General features: G+C 37.0%; 1 protein-coding gene across 2 annotated transcripts; it reads right to left on the reverse strand.

Moving 5' to 3' along the window:
• Positions 1-429: 429 nt before the first annotated feature.
• Positions 430-10,324, reverse strand: LOC132616172 (uncharacterized). Of its 2 annotated transcripts, none has more exons than XM_060330781.1 (4): positions 10,157-10,324; positions 9,171-9,482; positions 1,436-1,684; positions 430-930 (listed from the first exon to the last, which is right to left on the reverse strand). In XM_060330781.1, the coding sequence occupies exons 2-4, from the start codon at positions 9,399-9,401 to the stop codon at positions 673-675; spliced, it is 738 nt and encodes a 245-aa protein (XP_060186764.1). In that variant the 5' UTR covers positions 9,402-9,482; positions 10,157-10,324; the 3' UTR covers positions 430-672. The 2 variants fall into 2 exon arrangements, with proteins under 2 accessions (XP_060186764.1, XP_060186763.1); XM_060330780.1 differs by having other exon boundaries at positions 9,171-9,430; positions 10,157-10,322.
• Between the last annotated feature and the right edge of the window lie 10,297 nt (positions 10,325-20,621).

Genomic DNA, 20,621 nt, shown 5'->3' on the forward strand with positions numbered 1-20,621 from the left:
TATATTACACCTTTCAAATCATATTCTTGAGAAATTATCCTTACCCGTTTGGCAATAAGAATTATTTTCACTTTTTTCCGGAAATTTTGTTCACTTTTTTCAAAAATTAGTGTTCGGCCATAAAAATTCCAAATACAACTTGAAGTTGTATTTGGAATTTGAAAAACAAGAAAAACTTATAAAAAGTTCTTCACCTTTTTCACAACCAAAACAAGTACATTTCAACAAAAAAAAAAAAAATTATTTGCAAAAACTATGGCCAACTCCAACTCCAAAATTCCAAAAAAAGTGAAAGAGTTATTGGTTTCTATGGCCAAACGCCTACAATCTTCCAATACACACCTAAATTCCTCTTAGGCCAAAGTTTCAATAGAGCAATCACACATTGCAAGTTTATTACAAGCAATATACAGATACTTGAGACGTATGTCACTATAGCAATTTAATCTCTCTCACATCTTATGCCAGCCTTTAATCAAACATAACATTCTTTAATTGAATGATCCATATCTCATCCCAAAATAAGAAAACCTGAAAATATACTCATGACACAAAATTCTACCAACAATTAAACAGTTTTTCAGTTCTTCATCCATTCTCTTACTCAAACAGGCAGTCAGAAAACTCTTTAAACTAGTACAAAATTTGATAGCACAGAGAAAAGGTTTCTTATCAATAATAAGAGTCGGATTGCAACTGTCTGAGAATGTGCCTATATTTTGCGGGGCCGTCATACCAAGTAGTGGTTCTAAGAATCTCACTTTCCAACCAATATGGATTTTCTTCTTTCTTCTCAGTCAGGCTTCTGAAGTAGTTTTCCCACTTTGCAATTGTGCGTCCAAGACGAATACTCTTTTGCCTTAGAAAGATAAACTTGAGAATATCCTTTGTGAACACAGTGATCTCCTCGCCTTCAATTATGTAGATATACTGAAATGAAGGAAATACAGCAATTTTATCAATATGTTAAGCAGTAAAGAGTAAGCAACTAAATGGTTAACAACTTTTTTCACGTGCTATTACCACAACAAGCAGACATTTTCTTTATTTGAAACCCTGTCAAGACATTTTCTTTATTTGAAGACTACCGCTCCATCAGAGAGAGCACGGTCGAAAGATCTATCAGAGGCTAAACATGGAATACATGATTATCATATGCTGCTTCTCTTTATTTAGCCGATCACTCCATAACTCTAATTGGTCTATGACTTACCAGAAATGGTCTTGAAAAAAGGTATTCAGTTAAGTTAGAAATAAATTTTGGATACGCCGACAGCATAACATATCACCAAGCTAAGTAAACCTGCAACCTGAATTTCAGCCAGCTGCAGGGATTGCCTTTTAGGGTAACCACATCTTAAGCGATATAAACAGTGAGCTCCAGAAGTACACACATATATGAGGACAAATTTGAGAGAGAGCAAGGGGAAATTACCAGAAATATGAAGCCCGTAGTTGCCAAGATTACTTGTCCTAGCTCATCTAAGATCCCTGGAATGCCTTCATCCTCTGGTTGACCAGAACCGTCACTGCCACCTCCACCGCCACTACCTGGACGATCTCCACCACCATCTCCTCCATCATAGTATTCTTGTTTTTGAATCTGTTGCTTCAATAAATCCTCAACTGACTGTTCCTTCTTCAGATTCCCCACGGCCTTCTCAAGAGCTTTCCACGGAGAAGCCTACTCAGATAGTAGTGCCAAGTAGGGTGTTATCTTCTCACGTGAAAAACATTCCATAAGCGTATTTTGCTCAACTCATGATTTTCAACAGAATGTTGGAGCTACTTTATACTCAATTCCAATACAGTTTTACGGGAAAGGAACCCACGATGCACATGCTGTGCGTTCATGGAGAAAAGATTCATCTGTTGTTAGCTTTAAAATACAGCAGAACATATTTATTTTGCATGGATAAGAGTTAAGCTGAAGCAAATACACCCAACACCGCAACAATAAACAGATTTGTTTTGCCCAAAATTAATCAAAATAAGAGGAAAATAAACTAAGCCTTACAAGATAACATTATAAAAAAATGTTAAGGTTTTCTTAAAGCAATTAAAATTAAACGGGCACATGACATACGCTGCATATCGGATAGATAACTTAAACATGGTTGGGGTGCCAACTAGCATTCTGTATGTGAAAGGTCATATAATCAGCAAACTGTTGGCCATTCCTCAACCTAGCTGATTTAGTGAAAGTTGAGACACTTGTCAAGATGATATCAAAGTAATTGTGGCTTAATGAAACAGTGTTATTACGTCATATAGTCAACCCAACTAGTTTGGTATTGAGGCATTGTCTTCGCTGTTGTTGTATTAACTATTAAGCCACATTGTAAGATATTAGATACTACACTATGACAATACTGAGGAACAGGAAGAAAAAGAGTTAGGCGATTAGAAGGGTTGAAAGAGGCACTCTCTTCTTTCACCATTCTCCTAGATTATTTGCAACTGTCTTAAATTGTTTTTAGATTCCATTTCAGGGAAAACACAAGCAATAAAGATAAGAAATTAGGTGAAATGAGAAAGAAAATGACTATAACCATATATTAGAGGATTATGTTTAACCAATGACGAGCTAAAGCACTTGCAACAAAAAATGGTGCTTTAGCAAGATCTGGAGTCACAACTACCTGTTGATGTTTCTTGATACACACCGGGAAGCAACCAAAAGGCCTGACAATGGAACACGATATATAGTGGAATATAAAGGCTTCCTATGCCTTCCTGAAGAGTTTAGACTACCCTCCTTATTTCACAGCCAAAACGCAAGATCACCAAGAGAACAACTGAGGCCTATACTAAGATGCATGTAATAATGGCCTTGCACTTACATAATTAACTAGATAATTTTAGACCCATAAATTTTAGAGTTCCCCCCTCATTTCAGGGCCATGATGGCGTGATAAGAAAGAGCATATCTGGGGTTCACACTACATATGCATGTAAGAATATGCAAGAACGTCTTGCACTTATCTTAGTTAACTAGACAGCTTTTACACCCAAATGATCCAAAAAAAGTGCAAAGAAAATAAAGGGAAGTGAACATGCAGGCAGAACTTACTTCCCATCTCTTTCATCTCAGGTGGTATCTAGAGGTGCATGTGGCTTTGGGAGGAAGATTTGACTTTAGTTCACAGTGTTTTGGACGGAATTCCCACCTATTTGATGTCATTACTTCCAATTCCTTATGCTGTGGAGAAAAAGCTGAGTTCTATGATAAATCAATTTCTATGGGAAGGGAACTCACAGAATAAAAAGATGCATTTGGTGGCTCGGTTGAGCATGAGGCTTTCATAATGGAGGTCTCAGGTTCGAAACCCCCTGCCTACGACAGCAGGGGATCTGCCTTCTGGGTCGAGCTCATCGCACCGGGCTTGCCTAGTGCGGGTTATCTCTCCTGTGTGGTTTGCGAGCTATTGCACAGGAGCTGGGTTTACCCTGTGCGCACCCAAAGAAAGGGTCGCGGCTACGGGTTCCCATGTCATCAAAAAAAAAAAAGATGCATTTGGTTAGATGGCAAAAGGTAAAAAGAGATAAGGAGGGAGGTGGAATGGGAGTTAGAAACTTGAAATTGCACAACAAGAGCTTACTGTTCAAATGGTTATGGAGGTACAATGCAGAAGCCAATGCCATGTGGAAAAAATTAATCGATGCCAAATATGACAAACATGATATCTGGAGCCCTGGTCCAGTCCCAGTTTTGGACAGAGGTGGAGTTTGCAGGAATATAAGCAAATTATGGACAGAATTCCAAAAGTGTATAAGAATAGAGGTGGGCAATAGTTGCAAGATTAAATTCTGGACAGATGTTTTATAACAAAATTTCCAGCGATGTATAACTGTTCAACAAACGAGGAAGGATTTCTGGCTGAATTCTACTCAAATTCAGGATGGCAGATCAATTCTAGGAGAGGATTAAGAGCCCGTTAAAAAGTGCTCTTAACTTATTTGGGTGTTTGGTAAAACAGAAAACAGCTTAAATTAAGTTAAAAAGTGCTTAAAATAAGCCAAAACCAAGAAGTTGCTCAACCCCAACTTATTTTTTTTGGGCTTAAAAGCCATTTTGGTTTGACCAACAACTTTACCCTTCTATCCCTTATATTTTCTGTTAATTCCAATACTACCCATACATCTAAAAAACCTTTAAGCACTTTTATCCAAACACGTAACTGCTAATTTATAAAATAACTTTCAGCGTTTAAAAAGTACTTTAAGAGCCACTTTTTTTCAGCTAATCCAAACGGGCTCTAAATGACTGGGAGATAGAGGAGTTCTGTCAATTGTTACAGCAGTTGAAAAAAAATATTGTTATGTTATCATTGTCAAAAAAAAATTGTTACAGCAGTTAAATTCTACTGTTTTGGTGGACAATAGAGCAGATATTCTCATTTGGACTGCTAGCAAGGACAAGAAATTTTCTGTCAAAAGTAGTTATAAAAACTTGCAGAAGCAAGAGGGGCAATGGGATGTAATGTGGCCATGGAAAATGCTCTGGAAGACAAAGGCTCCAACCAAGGTTGCATGCTTTGGAGGCCTGGCTAACCCAAGACAACCTACAAAAGAGAGGTTTTGCATTGGGTAATAGATGCTTTTTAAGTGAGGAAGCTCAGGAGACTGTGAATCATCTTCTTCTCCATTGTAAGTTTTCAAGGCAGTGCTGGAATCTCTTTTTGAGTATATGTGGTGTAGCCTGGGTGATGCCGCACAATGTTAAGAACCTGTTGGTATACTGGCAGAATCAGAAGACAACAAAAAGGCTGAAGCAAATTTGGAAAACAATCCCACTCTGTATTTTATGGATTTTATGGTTGGAGAGAAATAAGAGATGCTTTCAAGGGAAGGTGGAAGCAAAGAAAGTGGCGTATGCGAAGTTGATAGAAAGCAAGGATGAGGTGGAGAAGTGGACGAATAGGGAACTTTATAAGATGGCGAGGAAGGAAGCGAAGTTGGCGGTTTCGACGGCAAAAACGACAGCTTTTGAACGCCTTTATGCTGAACTAGAGGAGAAAGGCAGGGATCAAAAATTGTTCAGGCTAGCCAAGGCGAGGGAGAGAAGGGCACGTGATGTGGATCAAGTGAAGTGCATCAAGGACGAGCATGGCAAAGTATTGGTAGAGGAGACTCTCATTAGACGGAGATGGCAGTCATACTTCCACAAACTCTTGAATGAAGAAGGGGACAGAGACATTGTGTTGGGAGATTTAGAACATACAAGGAGGCGTCACGATTTTGGGTATTGCAGGAATATTAAGGTTGAGGAGGTTAAGGGTGTTGTTCGTAGGATGCGCAAGGGAAGAGCGACCGGACCTGACGAGATTCTTGGGGAATTTTGGAAGAGCGCGGGCTCGGCAGGTTTGGAGTGGCTGACTAGGTTGTTTAATGTCATCTTTAAGACGGCAATGATGCCCGAAGAATGGAGGTCGAGTGTAATGATCCCTCTATACAAGAACAAGGGAGATATCCAGAGTTGCAACAACTATAGAGGTATCAAGCTGCTAAGCCATACTATGAAATTGCGGGAAAGGCTGGTGGAGATGAGGGTGAGGAGAGGCGTGTCTATTTCAGAGAACCAGTTTGGATTCATGCTGGGACGCTCAACTACAGAAGCCATCCATCTTGTGAGGAGACTGGTGGAGCAGTATAGGGAGAGGAAGAGGGACTTACATATGGTATTCATTGACCTAGAAAAGGCTTACGACAAAGTTCCAAGGGAGATCCTATGGAGATGCTTGGAGGCTAAAGGTGTACCTGTGGCGTACATTAGGGTGATCAAGGACATGTATGAGGGAGCCAAAACTAGAGTAAGGACAGTAGGAGGAGACTCAGAGCACTTCCCAGTTGTGATGGGGTTGCATCAAGGATCAGCTCTTAGTCCGTTTTTATTTGCCTTGGTGATGGATGGATTGACGCGGCAAATTCAAGGTGAGGTGCCATGGTGTATGCTTTTCGCGGATGACATAGTCCTGATCGACGAGACTCGTAGCGGATTTAACGCTAAGCTAGAGGGTTGGAGACATACTCTGGAGTCTAAGGGTTTAAGCTGAGTAGGACCAAGACAGAGTACTTGGAGTGCGAGTTCAGTGAAGCACCTCAGGAGGTTGGCATGGAAGTGAGGCTTGGTACCCAAGCCATCCAGAAGAAAAGTAATTTCAAGTATCTTGGGTCTATTATGCAAGGCAGCGGGGAGATTGACGATGATGTCACACATCGTATTGGGGCAGGGTGGATGAAATGGATGCTCGCTTCCGGAGTGCTATGTGACAAGAAGGTGCCACCACAACTTAAGGGCAAGTTCTACAAAGTGGTGGTTAGACCGACTATGTTGTATGGGGCGAAGTGTTGGCCAGTTAAGATCTCTCACGTTCAAAAGATGAAAGTTGCCGAGATGAGAATGTTAAGATGGATGTGTGGGCACACCAGGAGTGACAGGATTAGGAATGAGGCTATTCGGGACAAGGTGGGAATGGCCTCGGTGGAAGACAAGATGCGGGAAGCGAGACTGAGATGGTTTGGGCATGTGAAGAGGAGAGACACAGATGCCCCAGTGCGGAGGTGTGAGAGGTTGGCCAAGGATGGTTTCAAAAGAGGTAGGGGTAGGCCGAAGAAGTATTGGGGAGAGGTGATTAGACAGGACATGGCGCAGTTACAGCTTACCGAGGACATGACCTTAGATAGGAGGGTTTGGAGGACCCAGGTTAGGGTAGAGGGCTAGTTGATAGTCTCGTTATCCTTCCTTATTAGTAGTCGCATTATCGCAGTATAATTTCTTGTGCTTTGATTTCTGCTATTATCTGTTATTTCCTGCACTTTGATTATCCTATTTTATCTGTGTCGTTTTCGTTATTTGCATTTCCATATCGCATTGAATTTCTTAGCCTTATCTGACCTCCTTTTATGCTTTTTATTGAGCCGAGGGTCTTTCGGAAACAGTTGTCCTACCTTGGTAAGAGTAAGGTCTGCGTACACTCTACTCTCCCCAGACCCCACGTTGTGGGATTTCACTGGGTTGTTGTTGTTGTTGTTGTTGAAGGCAAAAAGAGTCGCATATCAGTGGTAAAAAACAAGTGTATCCAGTATTTGTACTATTGGTGTAAGGAGGGCTTGTTAGAGGATATGGATCAATATCTTGATTTCCTAGAGTTGTTAGGGAGAAGCATGTAATGGTTGATTGGTTTGAGTTCTTCTTTCTGTTGTAATTTCTGTACCAGCTTGGTACTTCATTAATAAAATTTACCCTACCTTTACCCAAAAAAAAAAAAAAAAGTAAATAAGGTGGCTTTGGAAAAACTCAAAGACTCAAAGTAATACAAAAACCACACCACATATAGCCATTTCTCAAAGAAAGATATCAAAACCACCTGAATATGGTGGGAACACTTTTCTGGTTGGGGGTCCGTGAAAGAAATGTTCCCAGTTTGTCTCACTGTCGGCATGTGGCAACCGTCCATGCCAATCACCATGGGAGCAATTTTTGCTTCATTTTTCTTTATACCTATGTGTTCAAGAAATTGGAAACTTTTTTTGGATTTTACAAATAAAACAAACTTAACTTTGATCAAGTGAGCAAGCTCAAATTACCGACGCTAAGTACTGATAAAAGAGGAGGTTTATGATAGTTTGACATTTAAAGTAAAACTAGTTAATTTATGACAAACCCGCACAATCAATGCAAGAAACAAATTCATATAGGCGATACCAGGCTACCAGCTACTTAATATTTTTAAAAAGGATACCAACTGCTTGGTATTAATGCTTAGTCACGTCCATAAGCTTATATTAGGTCAAATTTTGTTTAGGAGTCTTTTACTATTGTCAGGGATTTGCCTATTAAAAAGAAGGGAAAAGGGTCAAATATACCCCTCTACTTTAGTTTAGTTTATTGGCTAACTTTGCCTTCCGTTAGCCCAAGTAATCAAATATACCCTTCCGTTAGCCAAAGTGTTCACTTATACCCTTAAGTGGATGGAAATCCCCAATTCAGCCAAAATTACCCATTTAATTAGAAATACCCATGCCCCATATTATAACCCGCCCCGACCCACAAAAAATAATTTCACCCCACCCAAATATATCCCTTTTATGTTCTAAAACATTTCAGTCCACCCAAATATATCCCTTTTACGCGTTCTAGAAATATCAGTCCGATATTTTCGAGTGTGAGAGAGAGAGTTGTGTATCAATGAAGAAAGGTAGGAACTTTGGTATGTGGGTAAAAAATCCACAAGTATTTGCATTTTCTGGTGATGGGTTTGTTACGGGGAACACTAAATTTAAAGGGGCAGCCATGAAATCAAGAAAATGATTGATGCTAAAAAGTCTAAATGAACCGAAAAAGAATCATAAAATCCAAAAATTTGATCTGGAGTGTCAAGGAAACAATGAAAAGGAACATACAAGAAGGTCTTTTAGAGAAGCTATGCAATTCTTGATGATTCCACTTGAAAAAAGAGAGCTTTTCTCCTTGCTTGTAATTGTACAATATTCAGTTCTAGAGAAAAATAGTTACAATTTCTCATCTTAGTCAAGAGTTGCTTAGTAGCTACATTGCTTTACTGACTATATAACTTGCTATGGCAGTTATGTTTTCTTACATTGGAAGTACGTTTTCTGTGAATTTTTTTTATCACTGTTTAACCAGCACTGCAACATTTGCCATATGCATTAACAGATAGGTTATATAAGTTCTTGCACCTTTAACTTATATAAGTTAAATATAGAGTTGCTACAGAACTCAACAAAGTACAGTGTCCTAAGCTAAACAAAACCATCTGCATTAACATTGAAAGAGTTTCACATTATGAGCAAGTAGAAAGAAAGAGCTCTAGATCGCCATTGATACACAGTTCTCTCTCTCACACTCGAAAATATCGGACTGATGTTTCTAGAACGCGTAAAAGGGATATATTTGGGCGGACTGAAATGTTTTCGAGACTGAGGCCTGGTTGTTTTTGTTTACAAATAAAACAAATTAGATTCAAAATAATAAACTCTACCTATAAAAGAAACCATCAATATGTGGGCAACTTGATTAGGCTTGTTTTGGACAATCTCAGCCATTTCATGGTTTCTTTGTTCACTGCTAGTTATTCCCTTCGACTAAAGATATTAAAATTATTTGACACACATACAAAATGAATGATCTTGCAAAAGATTGTTACCTCATTGTCATTGCTTGCCTTCCCCTTGCCACCAAATAAGCATACAGTTTTGCAAAGCTGCAGTTTGGATACACCTACTTTCACATTCAGAGAGATTTTCGGGAGTTTGGTACCGAGATAAGTCGAAGATAATATGGTCAAATTGGAAGTCCTCCTTGGAGCAGTAAGTGATGGAAAGGAAGCTTTGAGATTGCAGGCAGGATAGGAACTGTTTATGCGAACGCAGTTCATCTCCTTAAATAACCAGGTGCTTGCAAGACCTAAGCACGTAATTCAAAGACAGTAGTCTCAGCACATGAATACATTGTTTCCCTGCATTTAATAGAAGCAATTCCATACGCCAAAGAAAAAGCACTATCAAATTACAGAACTTAGGGGTCGTTTGGTAGCCAGTTAGAGTTATGCAGGTATTAGTAATACAGGGATTAGTTATGAGGGAAACTATGTACTGCTTTACGCAGGGATTAGTTGTGCAGGATTTAGTTATTCATGTAGTGGTTTTTCTACCTTCTGCTTCTATCCTGCATAGAATAATACATAGCCCTCATAACTTATACAACTCCTCCTATTAGTTATGTGGGTTTCTAACTTGCAAACCAAACATCAAATTAATTTAATTTTTATTTTTTTGAAATTTAAAAAAAAAAAACGTGGTATATTACTTATGCAGGATTTAATGCCTGCATAACTCGCCTCCAAACCAGATACCAAATGACCCCTTAGCTCAATTAAAAAAACGTTGGATTCTATCCCTAGCCCTCTTTAATTTTTCTTCATTTTATCACGGTATAAGAAGTTTCAAATACAAAAACCAAAGGTACAAGTGTACAAGTAAGGATTTCCAAGATTTTATAAGAAGCCATTTTCTGAAACAACCCTAATAAATCAATCTCATATGTGGAAACCCCCAAACCCCACTTTCAGTCCTGGGATATACAAACCTTAATACTGAGGATTGAATGTTAAGGAGGAGATAATAGATTTACCGGAGAAATTGGACGCCGGCCGGCAGAGATAGAACCGCCTGGAATTTAGCTTAGGCAGCAGATAAAATAAGATAACTGGCGTTACTGTCACTGTAGCCTAGATAATCCTGCAAAGAATTCACACACTTTTTTCCTCCTCCTTTTTTTGTTTTTTGGAAAATAACGCTCTATGTCTGTTTGGACAGTTTGGTGGAGAAAATACATTTTTTGCACGGATTGCCCTTCTTTTGGTGGTCTTTAAATTTTGCCCCTCATATTTGTGGTCTTTAACTTTTGCCCTTCTCTTGAATACTTAATGTTCTGGGTTCGAACTCCCGCTCAAGTATAAAATAAAAAATAATTTCACAAGTCAGGGCTGAGGGGAGTATATGCCGGATCCGGCATACAATACTTAAGGAAAAACTAAAGTTATGCCGAAGGGGGCAGACTTTGCCTTGAGGCATATATATATTTTTTACTTTTCAAGGTAAATTTTTAATTATGCCTTAAGGAAAAGTTCCGTCTTATAGGGCATACTTCTAGTTATGCCTTAACTAAAAGTATGCCCCATAAGACATAACTAAAAGTTCCCCCATAAGGCGGAACTTTTCCTTAAGGCATAACTAAAAAAAAAATTATAAGGCAAAGTCTATGCCTTAAGGAAAAGTTCTGTCTTATGGCTTTTGGTTATGCCTTAATTAAAAATCTGCCCCGTAAGGCATAGTTCCTTAAGGAAAAGTTTTACCCCATAAGGCATAACTAAACTATGTCTTGAGGAAAAGTTATGCCCCCTCCGGCATAACTTTGCATAACTTTAGTTTTTCCTTAAGGACTTTATGTTGGATCCGGCATACACTCCCCCCAGTCCTGCCTTGCGAAATTATTTTTTTATTTTATGCCTGAGCGGGAGTTCGAACCCAGAACCTCAGATATCCAAGCGAAGGGCAAAACTTAAAGACCACAAATATGAGGGGCAAAATTTAAAGACCACCCCAAAAGAAGGGCAATTCGCAAGAAAATATTTACCTAAAATGGCTCATATTTTTAGTAAAACTAGTAAAGTTATTAATAAAAGACACAAATGATATTTAAAATATTTTTTATAAATTAGTTGAGATAGAAGAGATAATATTTTCTATTTATATGCATTAAAAATCAATTCTAATATTGTTGAAATCAAATGAAAATGATTGATTTTATTACTTAAAAAAAATTAATAAAGAAAAGCCACTCAAAAAAAAAAGTGGAAGAGAGATCCATGTACCAAAGCCTGGAAGCAAAGAATTCGAAAAAGGAGAAAGACAAATTCAGTCATGTATGGCCGTAATAAGGGAAGATTGTTTCTTCTTGCTGCTTATTATTTTCCACAAGAACATTACCAAATAACTTCTTCCCTTCACATATATATTTAATATGGAGTAAAAAATTGTCTAACCAAACACTTTCAAATTCTTTTTCTTGTTCTAACTACAATAACATTTCAAGAAATTTTCTTCTTTCACATAATTAGGATGGAACAAAGATGTTCCAAGAAGTTTGAACTTATGATATTACTATTAGACCGTAAATCGAGACAACTCCTACTTCTTCATCATGTTTATTTACTCGATTATAAAAAAGTAAATAAAACTAAAATACTACTTCATAGATCTTTACATCAAAGCATAAGGACATAAAGATGTGATAAAGATGATCAAGAGGAAAGAGTGAAGGAAAAATTCTCTAATTTTAACATTTTTATTTACAAACAGCGACACATCAAAAGAAAGAAAGATATGATTGAATTATAATAACATACAAAGAGAATGTATCTATGAGGAGAAAACATAAGCACATTACACATACACAATTATCAATTACAGAAGTATTCTATTTGGCAAATGAAAGAAAATTAGACTAAGGGAGAAAATGGCCAAGGCCTAAACTCGTAACAACTCATTTTTTCTTCTTCTTATAATTAAAAAGAATTTGCCAAGTTGAAATTCTAGAGTTGCATTTTAAGAAAAGAAATTCAAATTGTGCACTTACTTTGTTATTATAAGAGAAAATAGTTGTTCCTTGGGCCTCCAACGAATACTGTTTGTTTAAAAGGTTGGATCTATTATATTCCTTAAAGTCCTTAATTGACACATAACTACATGATGAAACTTCTTTACTAAAAAAAAAATAGAGCAGTCCTTCTAATTGATTAAGTGAAGACCTAATTATCAATCTCATGCATGTTTAAACATAGGTCCAAACCGAGATAGAATGAATGCTACGAAAAGAAAAGTCGCCATAGGCGACCAAGCGAGTTCTTTTTTTTTTTGGGTCGAATGTAGCCCAAGACGCTGTCATGAGTACATGCTAAGGTATGGGTGAGGCTTGCATGAGAGTCAAGCATTTTCATCATGTGCAACAGATAAAAATAAAATATGGATTAGAAAATAGCATCTAACTTTTAATAAAAAAGGAAATGTATAAATCTAAAAAACCCTCGTCTTCTAATTTAGCGCAGCAAACAAATAGAACAAACTATGTCAACGATATATGCTTATATCGATGCCTAAGCATATTGTTCACACAGCAATGTAAGAGAAAGAAATAAAATATTCCCTGGTTTTGCTTTGAATCTTTAAGGCATGCATTCTTATATTTTGACAAAACCTTACATGGACATCATATAAACTTCAAATTCGAAAAGCGACTTAAGTCATGTGCTGGGTTGTTGGCCATGCATTTTGATGAAGGATGTTAATCCACGAAGCACTGACGGGAGATGATTTTCTTAGAGGATAGGGAATAATTTTTTTAAAGTGTTGTTAAGTGGAAATATTTGATCGAAGGGATTGATTTGAGGGTGATGAAGGAAGAGAAGGAATCTAGCCTGGTAAAATTTTCTTTCAAAACGAAAGCATAGAAGAAGGATAGAGGAGGCGAAATCTGTATAGAGTAATAGAAAGAATGGGATCTAGTAAATAAGACGGGAGTTGTGACTTTTTGACTGAAGGGGTGAATTAAGGGACGTAACTCTTGAGTTTATAACCAAATTAAGGGGTGTAACTTTTGAGTTTAAAAATAAGATGGAAGAAAATAATAGGTAAAAAAGGCAAAAAATTAAGGAAAAAGATAAATGTGAATCTTGACTTAGGAGAGTGCCACGTCACTGGGCCTATGTCCTGCAATTATATATAGCTATATATATATAGACTAGAAATGACCTTTTTATACATTATTATAGTATACACTTTTATACAAAGTTTATATAGTATTTGCAGTAAATGTATAATGTTGTATATCGTGTGTATAACACTGTTGCAAAATAAAATTAGCTATGCGAAGGTAAATTAAAAATATGGCTACATGAATGTAATATTTCATGCTAAATAATATATTATTGAAATTATCCTTTTTTTTTCCTTTTTGAGAGAGGAGATATAAGGGTGAAGATCTTTAACCTTTTTTATCCCATACGGTCATGATTTAAGCTATAAGGAAAAAAGAAAAAAAATGGTTAAGTGTGTTTAGGTCGTACTAAACAATGCTATAGGATTTGGGACTCAAAATTGAAATTTTGATTTTAAATCAGCATTTTGTTTATGAAATGTGAATAAACTTGAGCTTCAATTTCAATATCATTTGAAATCCCAAATCCTCAAACAAGTTGGATTTTAAATTTCCAGTTGTGATTTCAATTTATTTTTTAAAATGTAAAACTTGACTCATAAGTTTATATTTATAAACAAAGACCGAACATTTTAAATTTGGCGAAAAAACTTCATGCTCGATGTGAAGAGATTATTTATACCATGTGGGAGGTTTATATTAAAGAATAGCTAGTTAATACTAATGTTGATTTATTGGTTCCGGTGAATCTTTGCAATATTATGTGAATTTGAAAGTTTGTAATGGCATATATCACAAGCATTAATTTATAAAGAGAATATGAAGTTATGTGATTTATTAATGTGGCGTACTTAGGATATTTCGACACCTTATTTATGAACCATAGTTTGCTCGTTTGGTAAGATTATTTAAGAGTTGGAAATTTGGCTAGTTTTTCTAAATTCTGGGATTTTCACGTTTATGAAAAAAAAAACTGCAAATATTGCATGTCCAAACAACATTTCAACTTTAGATTTACCTAATTTCAAATCATAATTTGAAATCATGTCCAAAAGGGCCCCAAATTATGCTGAGGCTATTTGATATTCTTTTCAACTATTTTTACTCCCTCCAAAAAATCAAATTTAAAGCAACATAAATATATATACATATATGAGTAACGAGAATATCAAAATTCTTAAATAAGGAAACTATTTTTACCTCTATCGAACAATCTTGATATCTTGGTAGATATATATATTTATTAGGATATGTATTTATTTGTATCTACTTATATTGTAAATGTAGTGCTAAGTCAGCACAGTTAGTTAGGATATTAGTTGGTTTGTTAAAGTGTTAGCAGTTAGTTAGTGGAAGGAGCTCATTAGTGGTCACTTAGCTGTCGATTAGCTGTACTAGTCAAGTTAGTTAGGACTAGATATTTTGGATTTCATCTTGTATAAATAACTCAGCAATCAGTAAATGGAAGTTAGAAGTTTTCATTCCCAATTTGAGCTTCTCACATTTATATGTTTCTCCTTTCTCCTCAAGTAGATGAGAAACGAGTTTCACCATTAAAGATGAACTCAAGCTCTTGATAATTCAAAGTTTGATATGGTATCAGAGCGGAGGTTTGTTCCCTTCGACTCAATTTTGTTTTTCACAAAATCATTTTGATCGATATTCATAATTTTTTCAGATCGAAGTTTTTTTTGGGGTTTTAATCATCGTACACAAATGAGTTCTGATAGATAATTAGGTTACGAACATTACAATTGAATTGCAATTGGAGTATATTGAAGGAATTGAATTACCATGACGATTGAGAATCAAACCACGAAAATAGCAAATTGAACCACAGAAACAACAAATCAAAATGCTGAAACTAATGAAGTCACAATCGATGTAAGTAACTCCTTGTATATTCATCCATCTGATAATGCTAGTGCAATTTTGGTTCCTGTACCATTCGATGGTATAGGATTTTCATTCCTGGAAGCTAAGTGCCATACGATCTTTATTCGTTAAGAACAACTTAGGCTTTGTTACTGGGAATGTAAGAAACCAAATACAGATTCTGCAAAGCTTCATCAGGGACAGGTGTGATGATATGGTTACATCTTGTATTTTGAACTCGCTTTCTAAGGAAATTGCAGATATTCTAGAGTATGTCACAGATTCAGTAGAGCTTTGTATAGAATTAGAGGATAGGTATAATCAAACTAATGGAGTCAACTTATACCAAATCAGAAGGAGATAAGTGATTTAAACCAAAGATCCCTAGATATTACTAGGTACTATACTAGGATGAAGAAACTGTGGGAAGAAATGAATAGTTTGTCTATAAAGCACGTGTTAACTGTCAATGTGTGTGTGGAGCCAATGAGTTTATATATAAGACTGAACAGGACAGGAGATTAATCCAGTTTCTATTGGGGTTGAATGAGGTGTATACCATTATCAAAGAAAGTATATTGATGATGAATCCATTTCCTTCAATGGGGGCAAGCTTTTGCACTGCTTGTGCAGGAGGAAAAACAAAGAGAACTTAGGCCTCATAGTCAACTGTTTGCTGAGTCCACATCTTTGGTTGCAGGTAATTGTAGAATAAAGAGTTTTAGGATAGATCATACACCAACAAACTACTATGAGTCAACATCCTTGGTTGCAAGTACTTCAAGAACCAAGAATTTTAGAACAAACTACAATACTGGTAACAACAGGCCTAGACTGGTTTGTGAGCACTGCAAGAGACCATGCCATACAAAAGATAGGTTTTACAAATTGCATAGGTATCCCCCTCAGAACAATCAAAGTTATACTCCTCAAAATTACTCTTCTCAAAACAACAACAGTTACAGGACTCAAGGATATAATACATATCAAGGTGGATCCAATTCAATACCTCAAAACAACAACTACAACGACAAGTTTAACAAAGGGACAGAAGTTGTAGCAAATGCACATGGGGTGGATCCTGATGTAATTTTCAGTGAGCAACAAAGAGCACAGTACCTCATATGGTACTCAAAACAACAATCTCTCCAAGGAACGATATGACCTACTAGTTAACTTGTTGCAGCAGTATAACAGTAGTGGATAGGGCAAGCATTCAAACAACAACTTTTCAACTTTGGAGGTACTATAGCTTGTACTTCCTCTATAGATTTTGACAAATTATCATGTGGATGTTTCAAAGAAAGGGTTGACTTATGGATACTGAACTCAGGAGTTTCTCACCACATGACCTTTAACAAAAATCATGTAACGACCCGTTTAGTCGTTATGACGTTTTCAACAACTCTTTTCCTTGCTAGTTTTCTCCCGACTTTTATTAAGCATAGTTAACTTGTGAAAAATGATTAAGGAGTCATTTGACACATCCGAGAAACTACCGAAGCGGTGATATATGGGCCTCATGAGCCCTAATGGGTCACGATTCATTAATATTTGAATGTGTATATATCGGGAAGTGGAAACAAAGGCCTTGCATTGCATTTGCATCTCATGCATCTCATATTATATTGTGTCTTGTGATTGTTGGTACTGACTTGTCTTACCTTGAATTCTGTGTATTGTTTGAGTGTAATGTTTACGTACGGTTATCTAAGTGGATGTCACCAAGACGAGATATGGGTTAATCGGTTAAGAGGTGGCTGTCATGTATGTAAGCAACTCGAGAGGTTATGGGGTTATCTAATGAACTGACACTTCAAACTATTGTAAATAAGTTAGGAAGTTGATGAAACCTTGGAATAGATGCTTATTAGAACTTGTATAAGGGTAAAACTTCAAAATTGGTTATGTTTGTCACGACCCAGCCCCGTGGGCCGCGACTGGTGCCCTAGTTGGACAGCCAAACAGACTTACATACCGGATCGCCATATCAAAGACTTAGTCAAACTTAACATACGTAAATTTTTTTTTTTTTAGCAGATGCTAAAAACAAATGTCGTCTTAAGCGGTCGCCCGTACAAAACATCACATCAAATCCAATAAGTTGGCGGAATACACATCGCCCAAATATACACACATATACAGACAAATGGGCCGTTTTGGCCATAATAGCAAACGGGACCGCATTAAGACGCAGATCATAATCACAACGAACAAACATGACCCATGACCCACAAATATGACTACAGGCCTCTACAAACCATAACAGAAACATATGGCGGGATAGGGCCCCGCCGTACCCAAATAGTCACATATATACAGGATATGCATAACAGAAGATATGTACCAAAAATATGAGCTCCGGATCAAAAAGGAATACTCCACATGGCAGAAAATGTATCCTATACCGGAGGATCACCAAAACGAACGTCTGTACTTGCGGACATGAAATGCAGCCCCCGAAGAAAGGGGGTCAGTACGGAATATGTACTGTGTATGCAAAGCATGAAATACAGAAATCAGAATCATAACTGAAGTGTGGAGTACAAAATATGGATACAGAATCGGTATATCAAAACCTGTGCTGAAAATATATATGTATATCATGCAAATAAAAATCATGCATAGGGCTCAGGGACGTGGTCGCCACTCCGACGCTGGCGCCCCAACACATCATACTCCAGAAAGTTTCAAATCTCCGTACAATCTCCGAACATATCATATCATCAGAACATATCGCATCATCAGAACACATCATATGTCATGTCACATCATAACGCCGTATATAAGCGGTACTCGGCCCTACGGCGAGGTCTCAGGAACCGTAACACATCATACTGCCGAATATCACATAGTGCGCACGATCACGAAACCGGCCCGGGATCCGGCGAACGATATCATAGTAGTAGGCACGAGCGGAGTAGTGCGAAAACCATATGCATATACATATTTAAATGAATTCCAAGACTCGACGAATAAATACATATACATACTGATATTAGAAGGCTCAAAGTAAGCATCGAGTCCATCAGAATTAGTATACAAAAGTTACGAACTTTCGAATTACAAAACTTTTGAAAAACACATCATAGGTTATTTTCTGAAAATTTAGTATCATCCATATTGAGGAACTTTCAAATAACATTATAGGGTACTTCAAACGGAGCATTAAAATCATATGCACATATCCGAAATATACATATCCAAACGTAGGCCATATCAAATATTTTTCAAACCACATCCGGAACGTATCGACTAATATTTCAAACATCATAGGCACGTGACAAATCATATGGAATAGTTTATGGAAATCAAAGACATAGGCCATCCTAGTGGCTCTAGGAGTAGAATATTTCTTTGGAGCATACATATATGTCATTCGTTTATTGCATAAAGGTCATGCCAAAAAGGAAGAACGGTAAGCTTTACATACCTCGATCGCTCACTACCAAATCTCGATCCCTCGCCAAACAAATCCCGACTCAAGTCTCGGGCTCTCCAATATCTACAATAATATTATCAATTACCCAAAAATTAGCTACTAGTACTTAGAATTTTTTATTCTAATTAGTATTTGTCTACCGAAATTTCGGCAGCACCTCCCCTGTAAATTCAACATCCCCGAGAATTAAACTCGGCCAAATTCATCAACAACCATACCAACAATACCAACAACCAAACCAATAACATCAAAAACCAATTTAAAACGCATTCCACATTAGTAACCTTCCTTTCCAACATAATTCATCAACATTCAATTTAGTCACGAATTTTCAAGCCGATATCGATTCTTACATGTCCACTACCAATTCAAGATCATTCAAGTGCAATTCAAACGCATTTCATACCATTTTACAAAGTATACAAAAATCCACCAAGACTAGCGAAATCTCCAACCTTTAACACAACATTCACAACACATTTTTCATCTTCCCACTTCATCAACAACAACCACAATTTACACCTTAACAATTCCATTTCCATAATTACATAAATTGACAATAAAATCACAAAATTTCCTATAACAACTTAACAACAATTTTCATGCCAACTTAAACTAGAATTCTTCCATTTGCATAAAAAGGTCATTACAACACAATTAACATAATAAATAAAATTTGATCCTTCCCCTCCATCAACACCCATTTTCGGCCACACACACACACACCCATGACACAAAATTTTCATACTCTACATTCATTCCCACATACTACAACATATATATAAAATTCTTCCAAGCTAAAAAGAGTAGAATTCTTACCTTTTCCAAATTATCTACTTTGTAAAAAAAGTACTCTTTTGCTTCCAAATTTGTATCACCTTGAAGAGGTTTCCAACTTAATAGGAATTCAAAGGAGATGAGTTTTGAACCAAATATTTGAGCTCCACAATTTATTTATTTTTTGTAGTGGCCGAATGGCCCTTTCTTGTTTGTTCTTATTTTTTTTTCTTTCTTGAAGCTTCTATTGTGTTGAAGAAAGAATGGCCCCTTTCCCTTATAATTAGTCTTATTTTTTTGTCATGGGCTTGGGCCTATAAGACTTTTCCTTGGTCGGCCACTCACAACAAATTTTGGGCCTCTTTTTCCTTTTTTTTTTTCATTTCATTTCATTAAGCCCAAATCGTTGCGGGTCTTATTTTAAAATTTCCGAAACTAATTTCCAAAATTTCCCATTTTGCCCTTGACCTTCCTCCATATTTTCGCGTCGATACTTTTCATGAACAACATATATATATTAAATAAAATCAACGTGTGGCCTTATTTCTGACAAGTCACAACTATTTCGAATTTTTCCGAATGTGCAAAATACGGGATATAACATCCTCCCCCCCCCCCCCTCCCCCCCTTTAGAACATTCGTCCTCGAATGTTAAATTAGCCCTGTAGGTCTTACAAGCATTTTGAGGGAGGTTCTTTATATGGACAGCACATATAATTCATTCATTTAATCAACATAACCAATTACGGAATTTAGATTACCTGAAGGCATATGAAACAGGTGAGGGTACTTCTTCTTCATCTCGCCCTCCGCTTTCCAGGTCATTTCTTCTCTATTATTATTTCGCCACAAGACCTTAACAGAGGGTATATCTTTGGTGCGTGGTCTCCTCACCTGATGATCCAGAATAGTTACAGGTTGTTCTTCATAAGACAATTCCTCTGTTACCTGAATATCTTCTACGGGGAATACTCTGGAAGGGTCACCAATACATTTACGGAGCATTGACACATGAAATACCGGATGTACTGCTTCTAGATCGGATGGTAAGTCTAGCTCGTAGGCAACCTCGCCTATCTTCCGAATAATCTGATAAGGCCCAATATACCGCGGACTGAGCTTTCCTTTTCTGCCGAATCTCATTACACCTTTCATAGGCGACACTTTCAGAAATACCCAGTCACCAATCTGGAACTTTAACGGTCGACGTCGTTTATCTGCATATGATTTCTGTCGACTCTGAGCTGCTAATAACCGTTCCCGAATGAGTTTTACCTTATCGACTGC

This window comes from Lycium barbarum, chromosome 10 (assembly GCF_019175385.1).
Source record: "Lycium barbarum isolate Lr01 chromosome 10, ASM1917538v2, whole genome shotgun sequence".
Taxonomy (NCBI): Eukaryota; Viridiplantae; Streptophyta; class Magnoliopsida; order Solanales; family Solanaceae; genus Lycium; species Lycium barbarum.

Excerpts from the sequence above, each read along its gene's own strand:
- LOC132616172 (XM_060330781.1), bottom strand. The coding sequence starts at position 9,401 with ATGAACTGCGTTCGCATAAACAGTTCCTATCCTGCCTGCAATCTCAAA. Across the intron at positions 1,685-9,170 it reads AGGCAAGCAATGACAATGAG|GCTTCTCCGTGGAAAGCTCT; the intron begins GTAACAATCTTT and ends CTATCTGAGTAG. Across the intron at positions 931-1,435 it reads CTACGGGCTTCATATTTCTG|TATATCTACATAATTGAAGG; the intron begins GTAATTTCCCCT and ends CCTTCATTTCAG.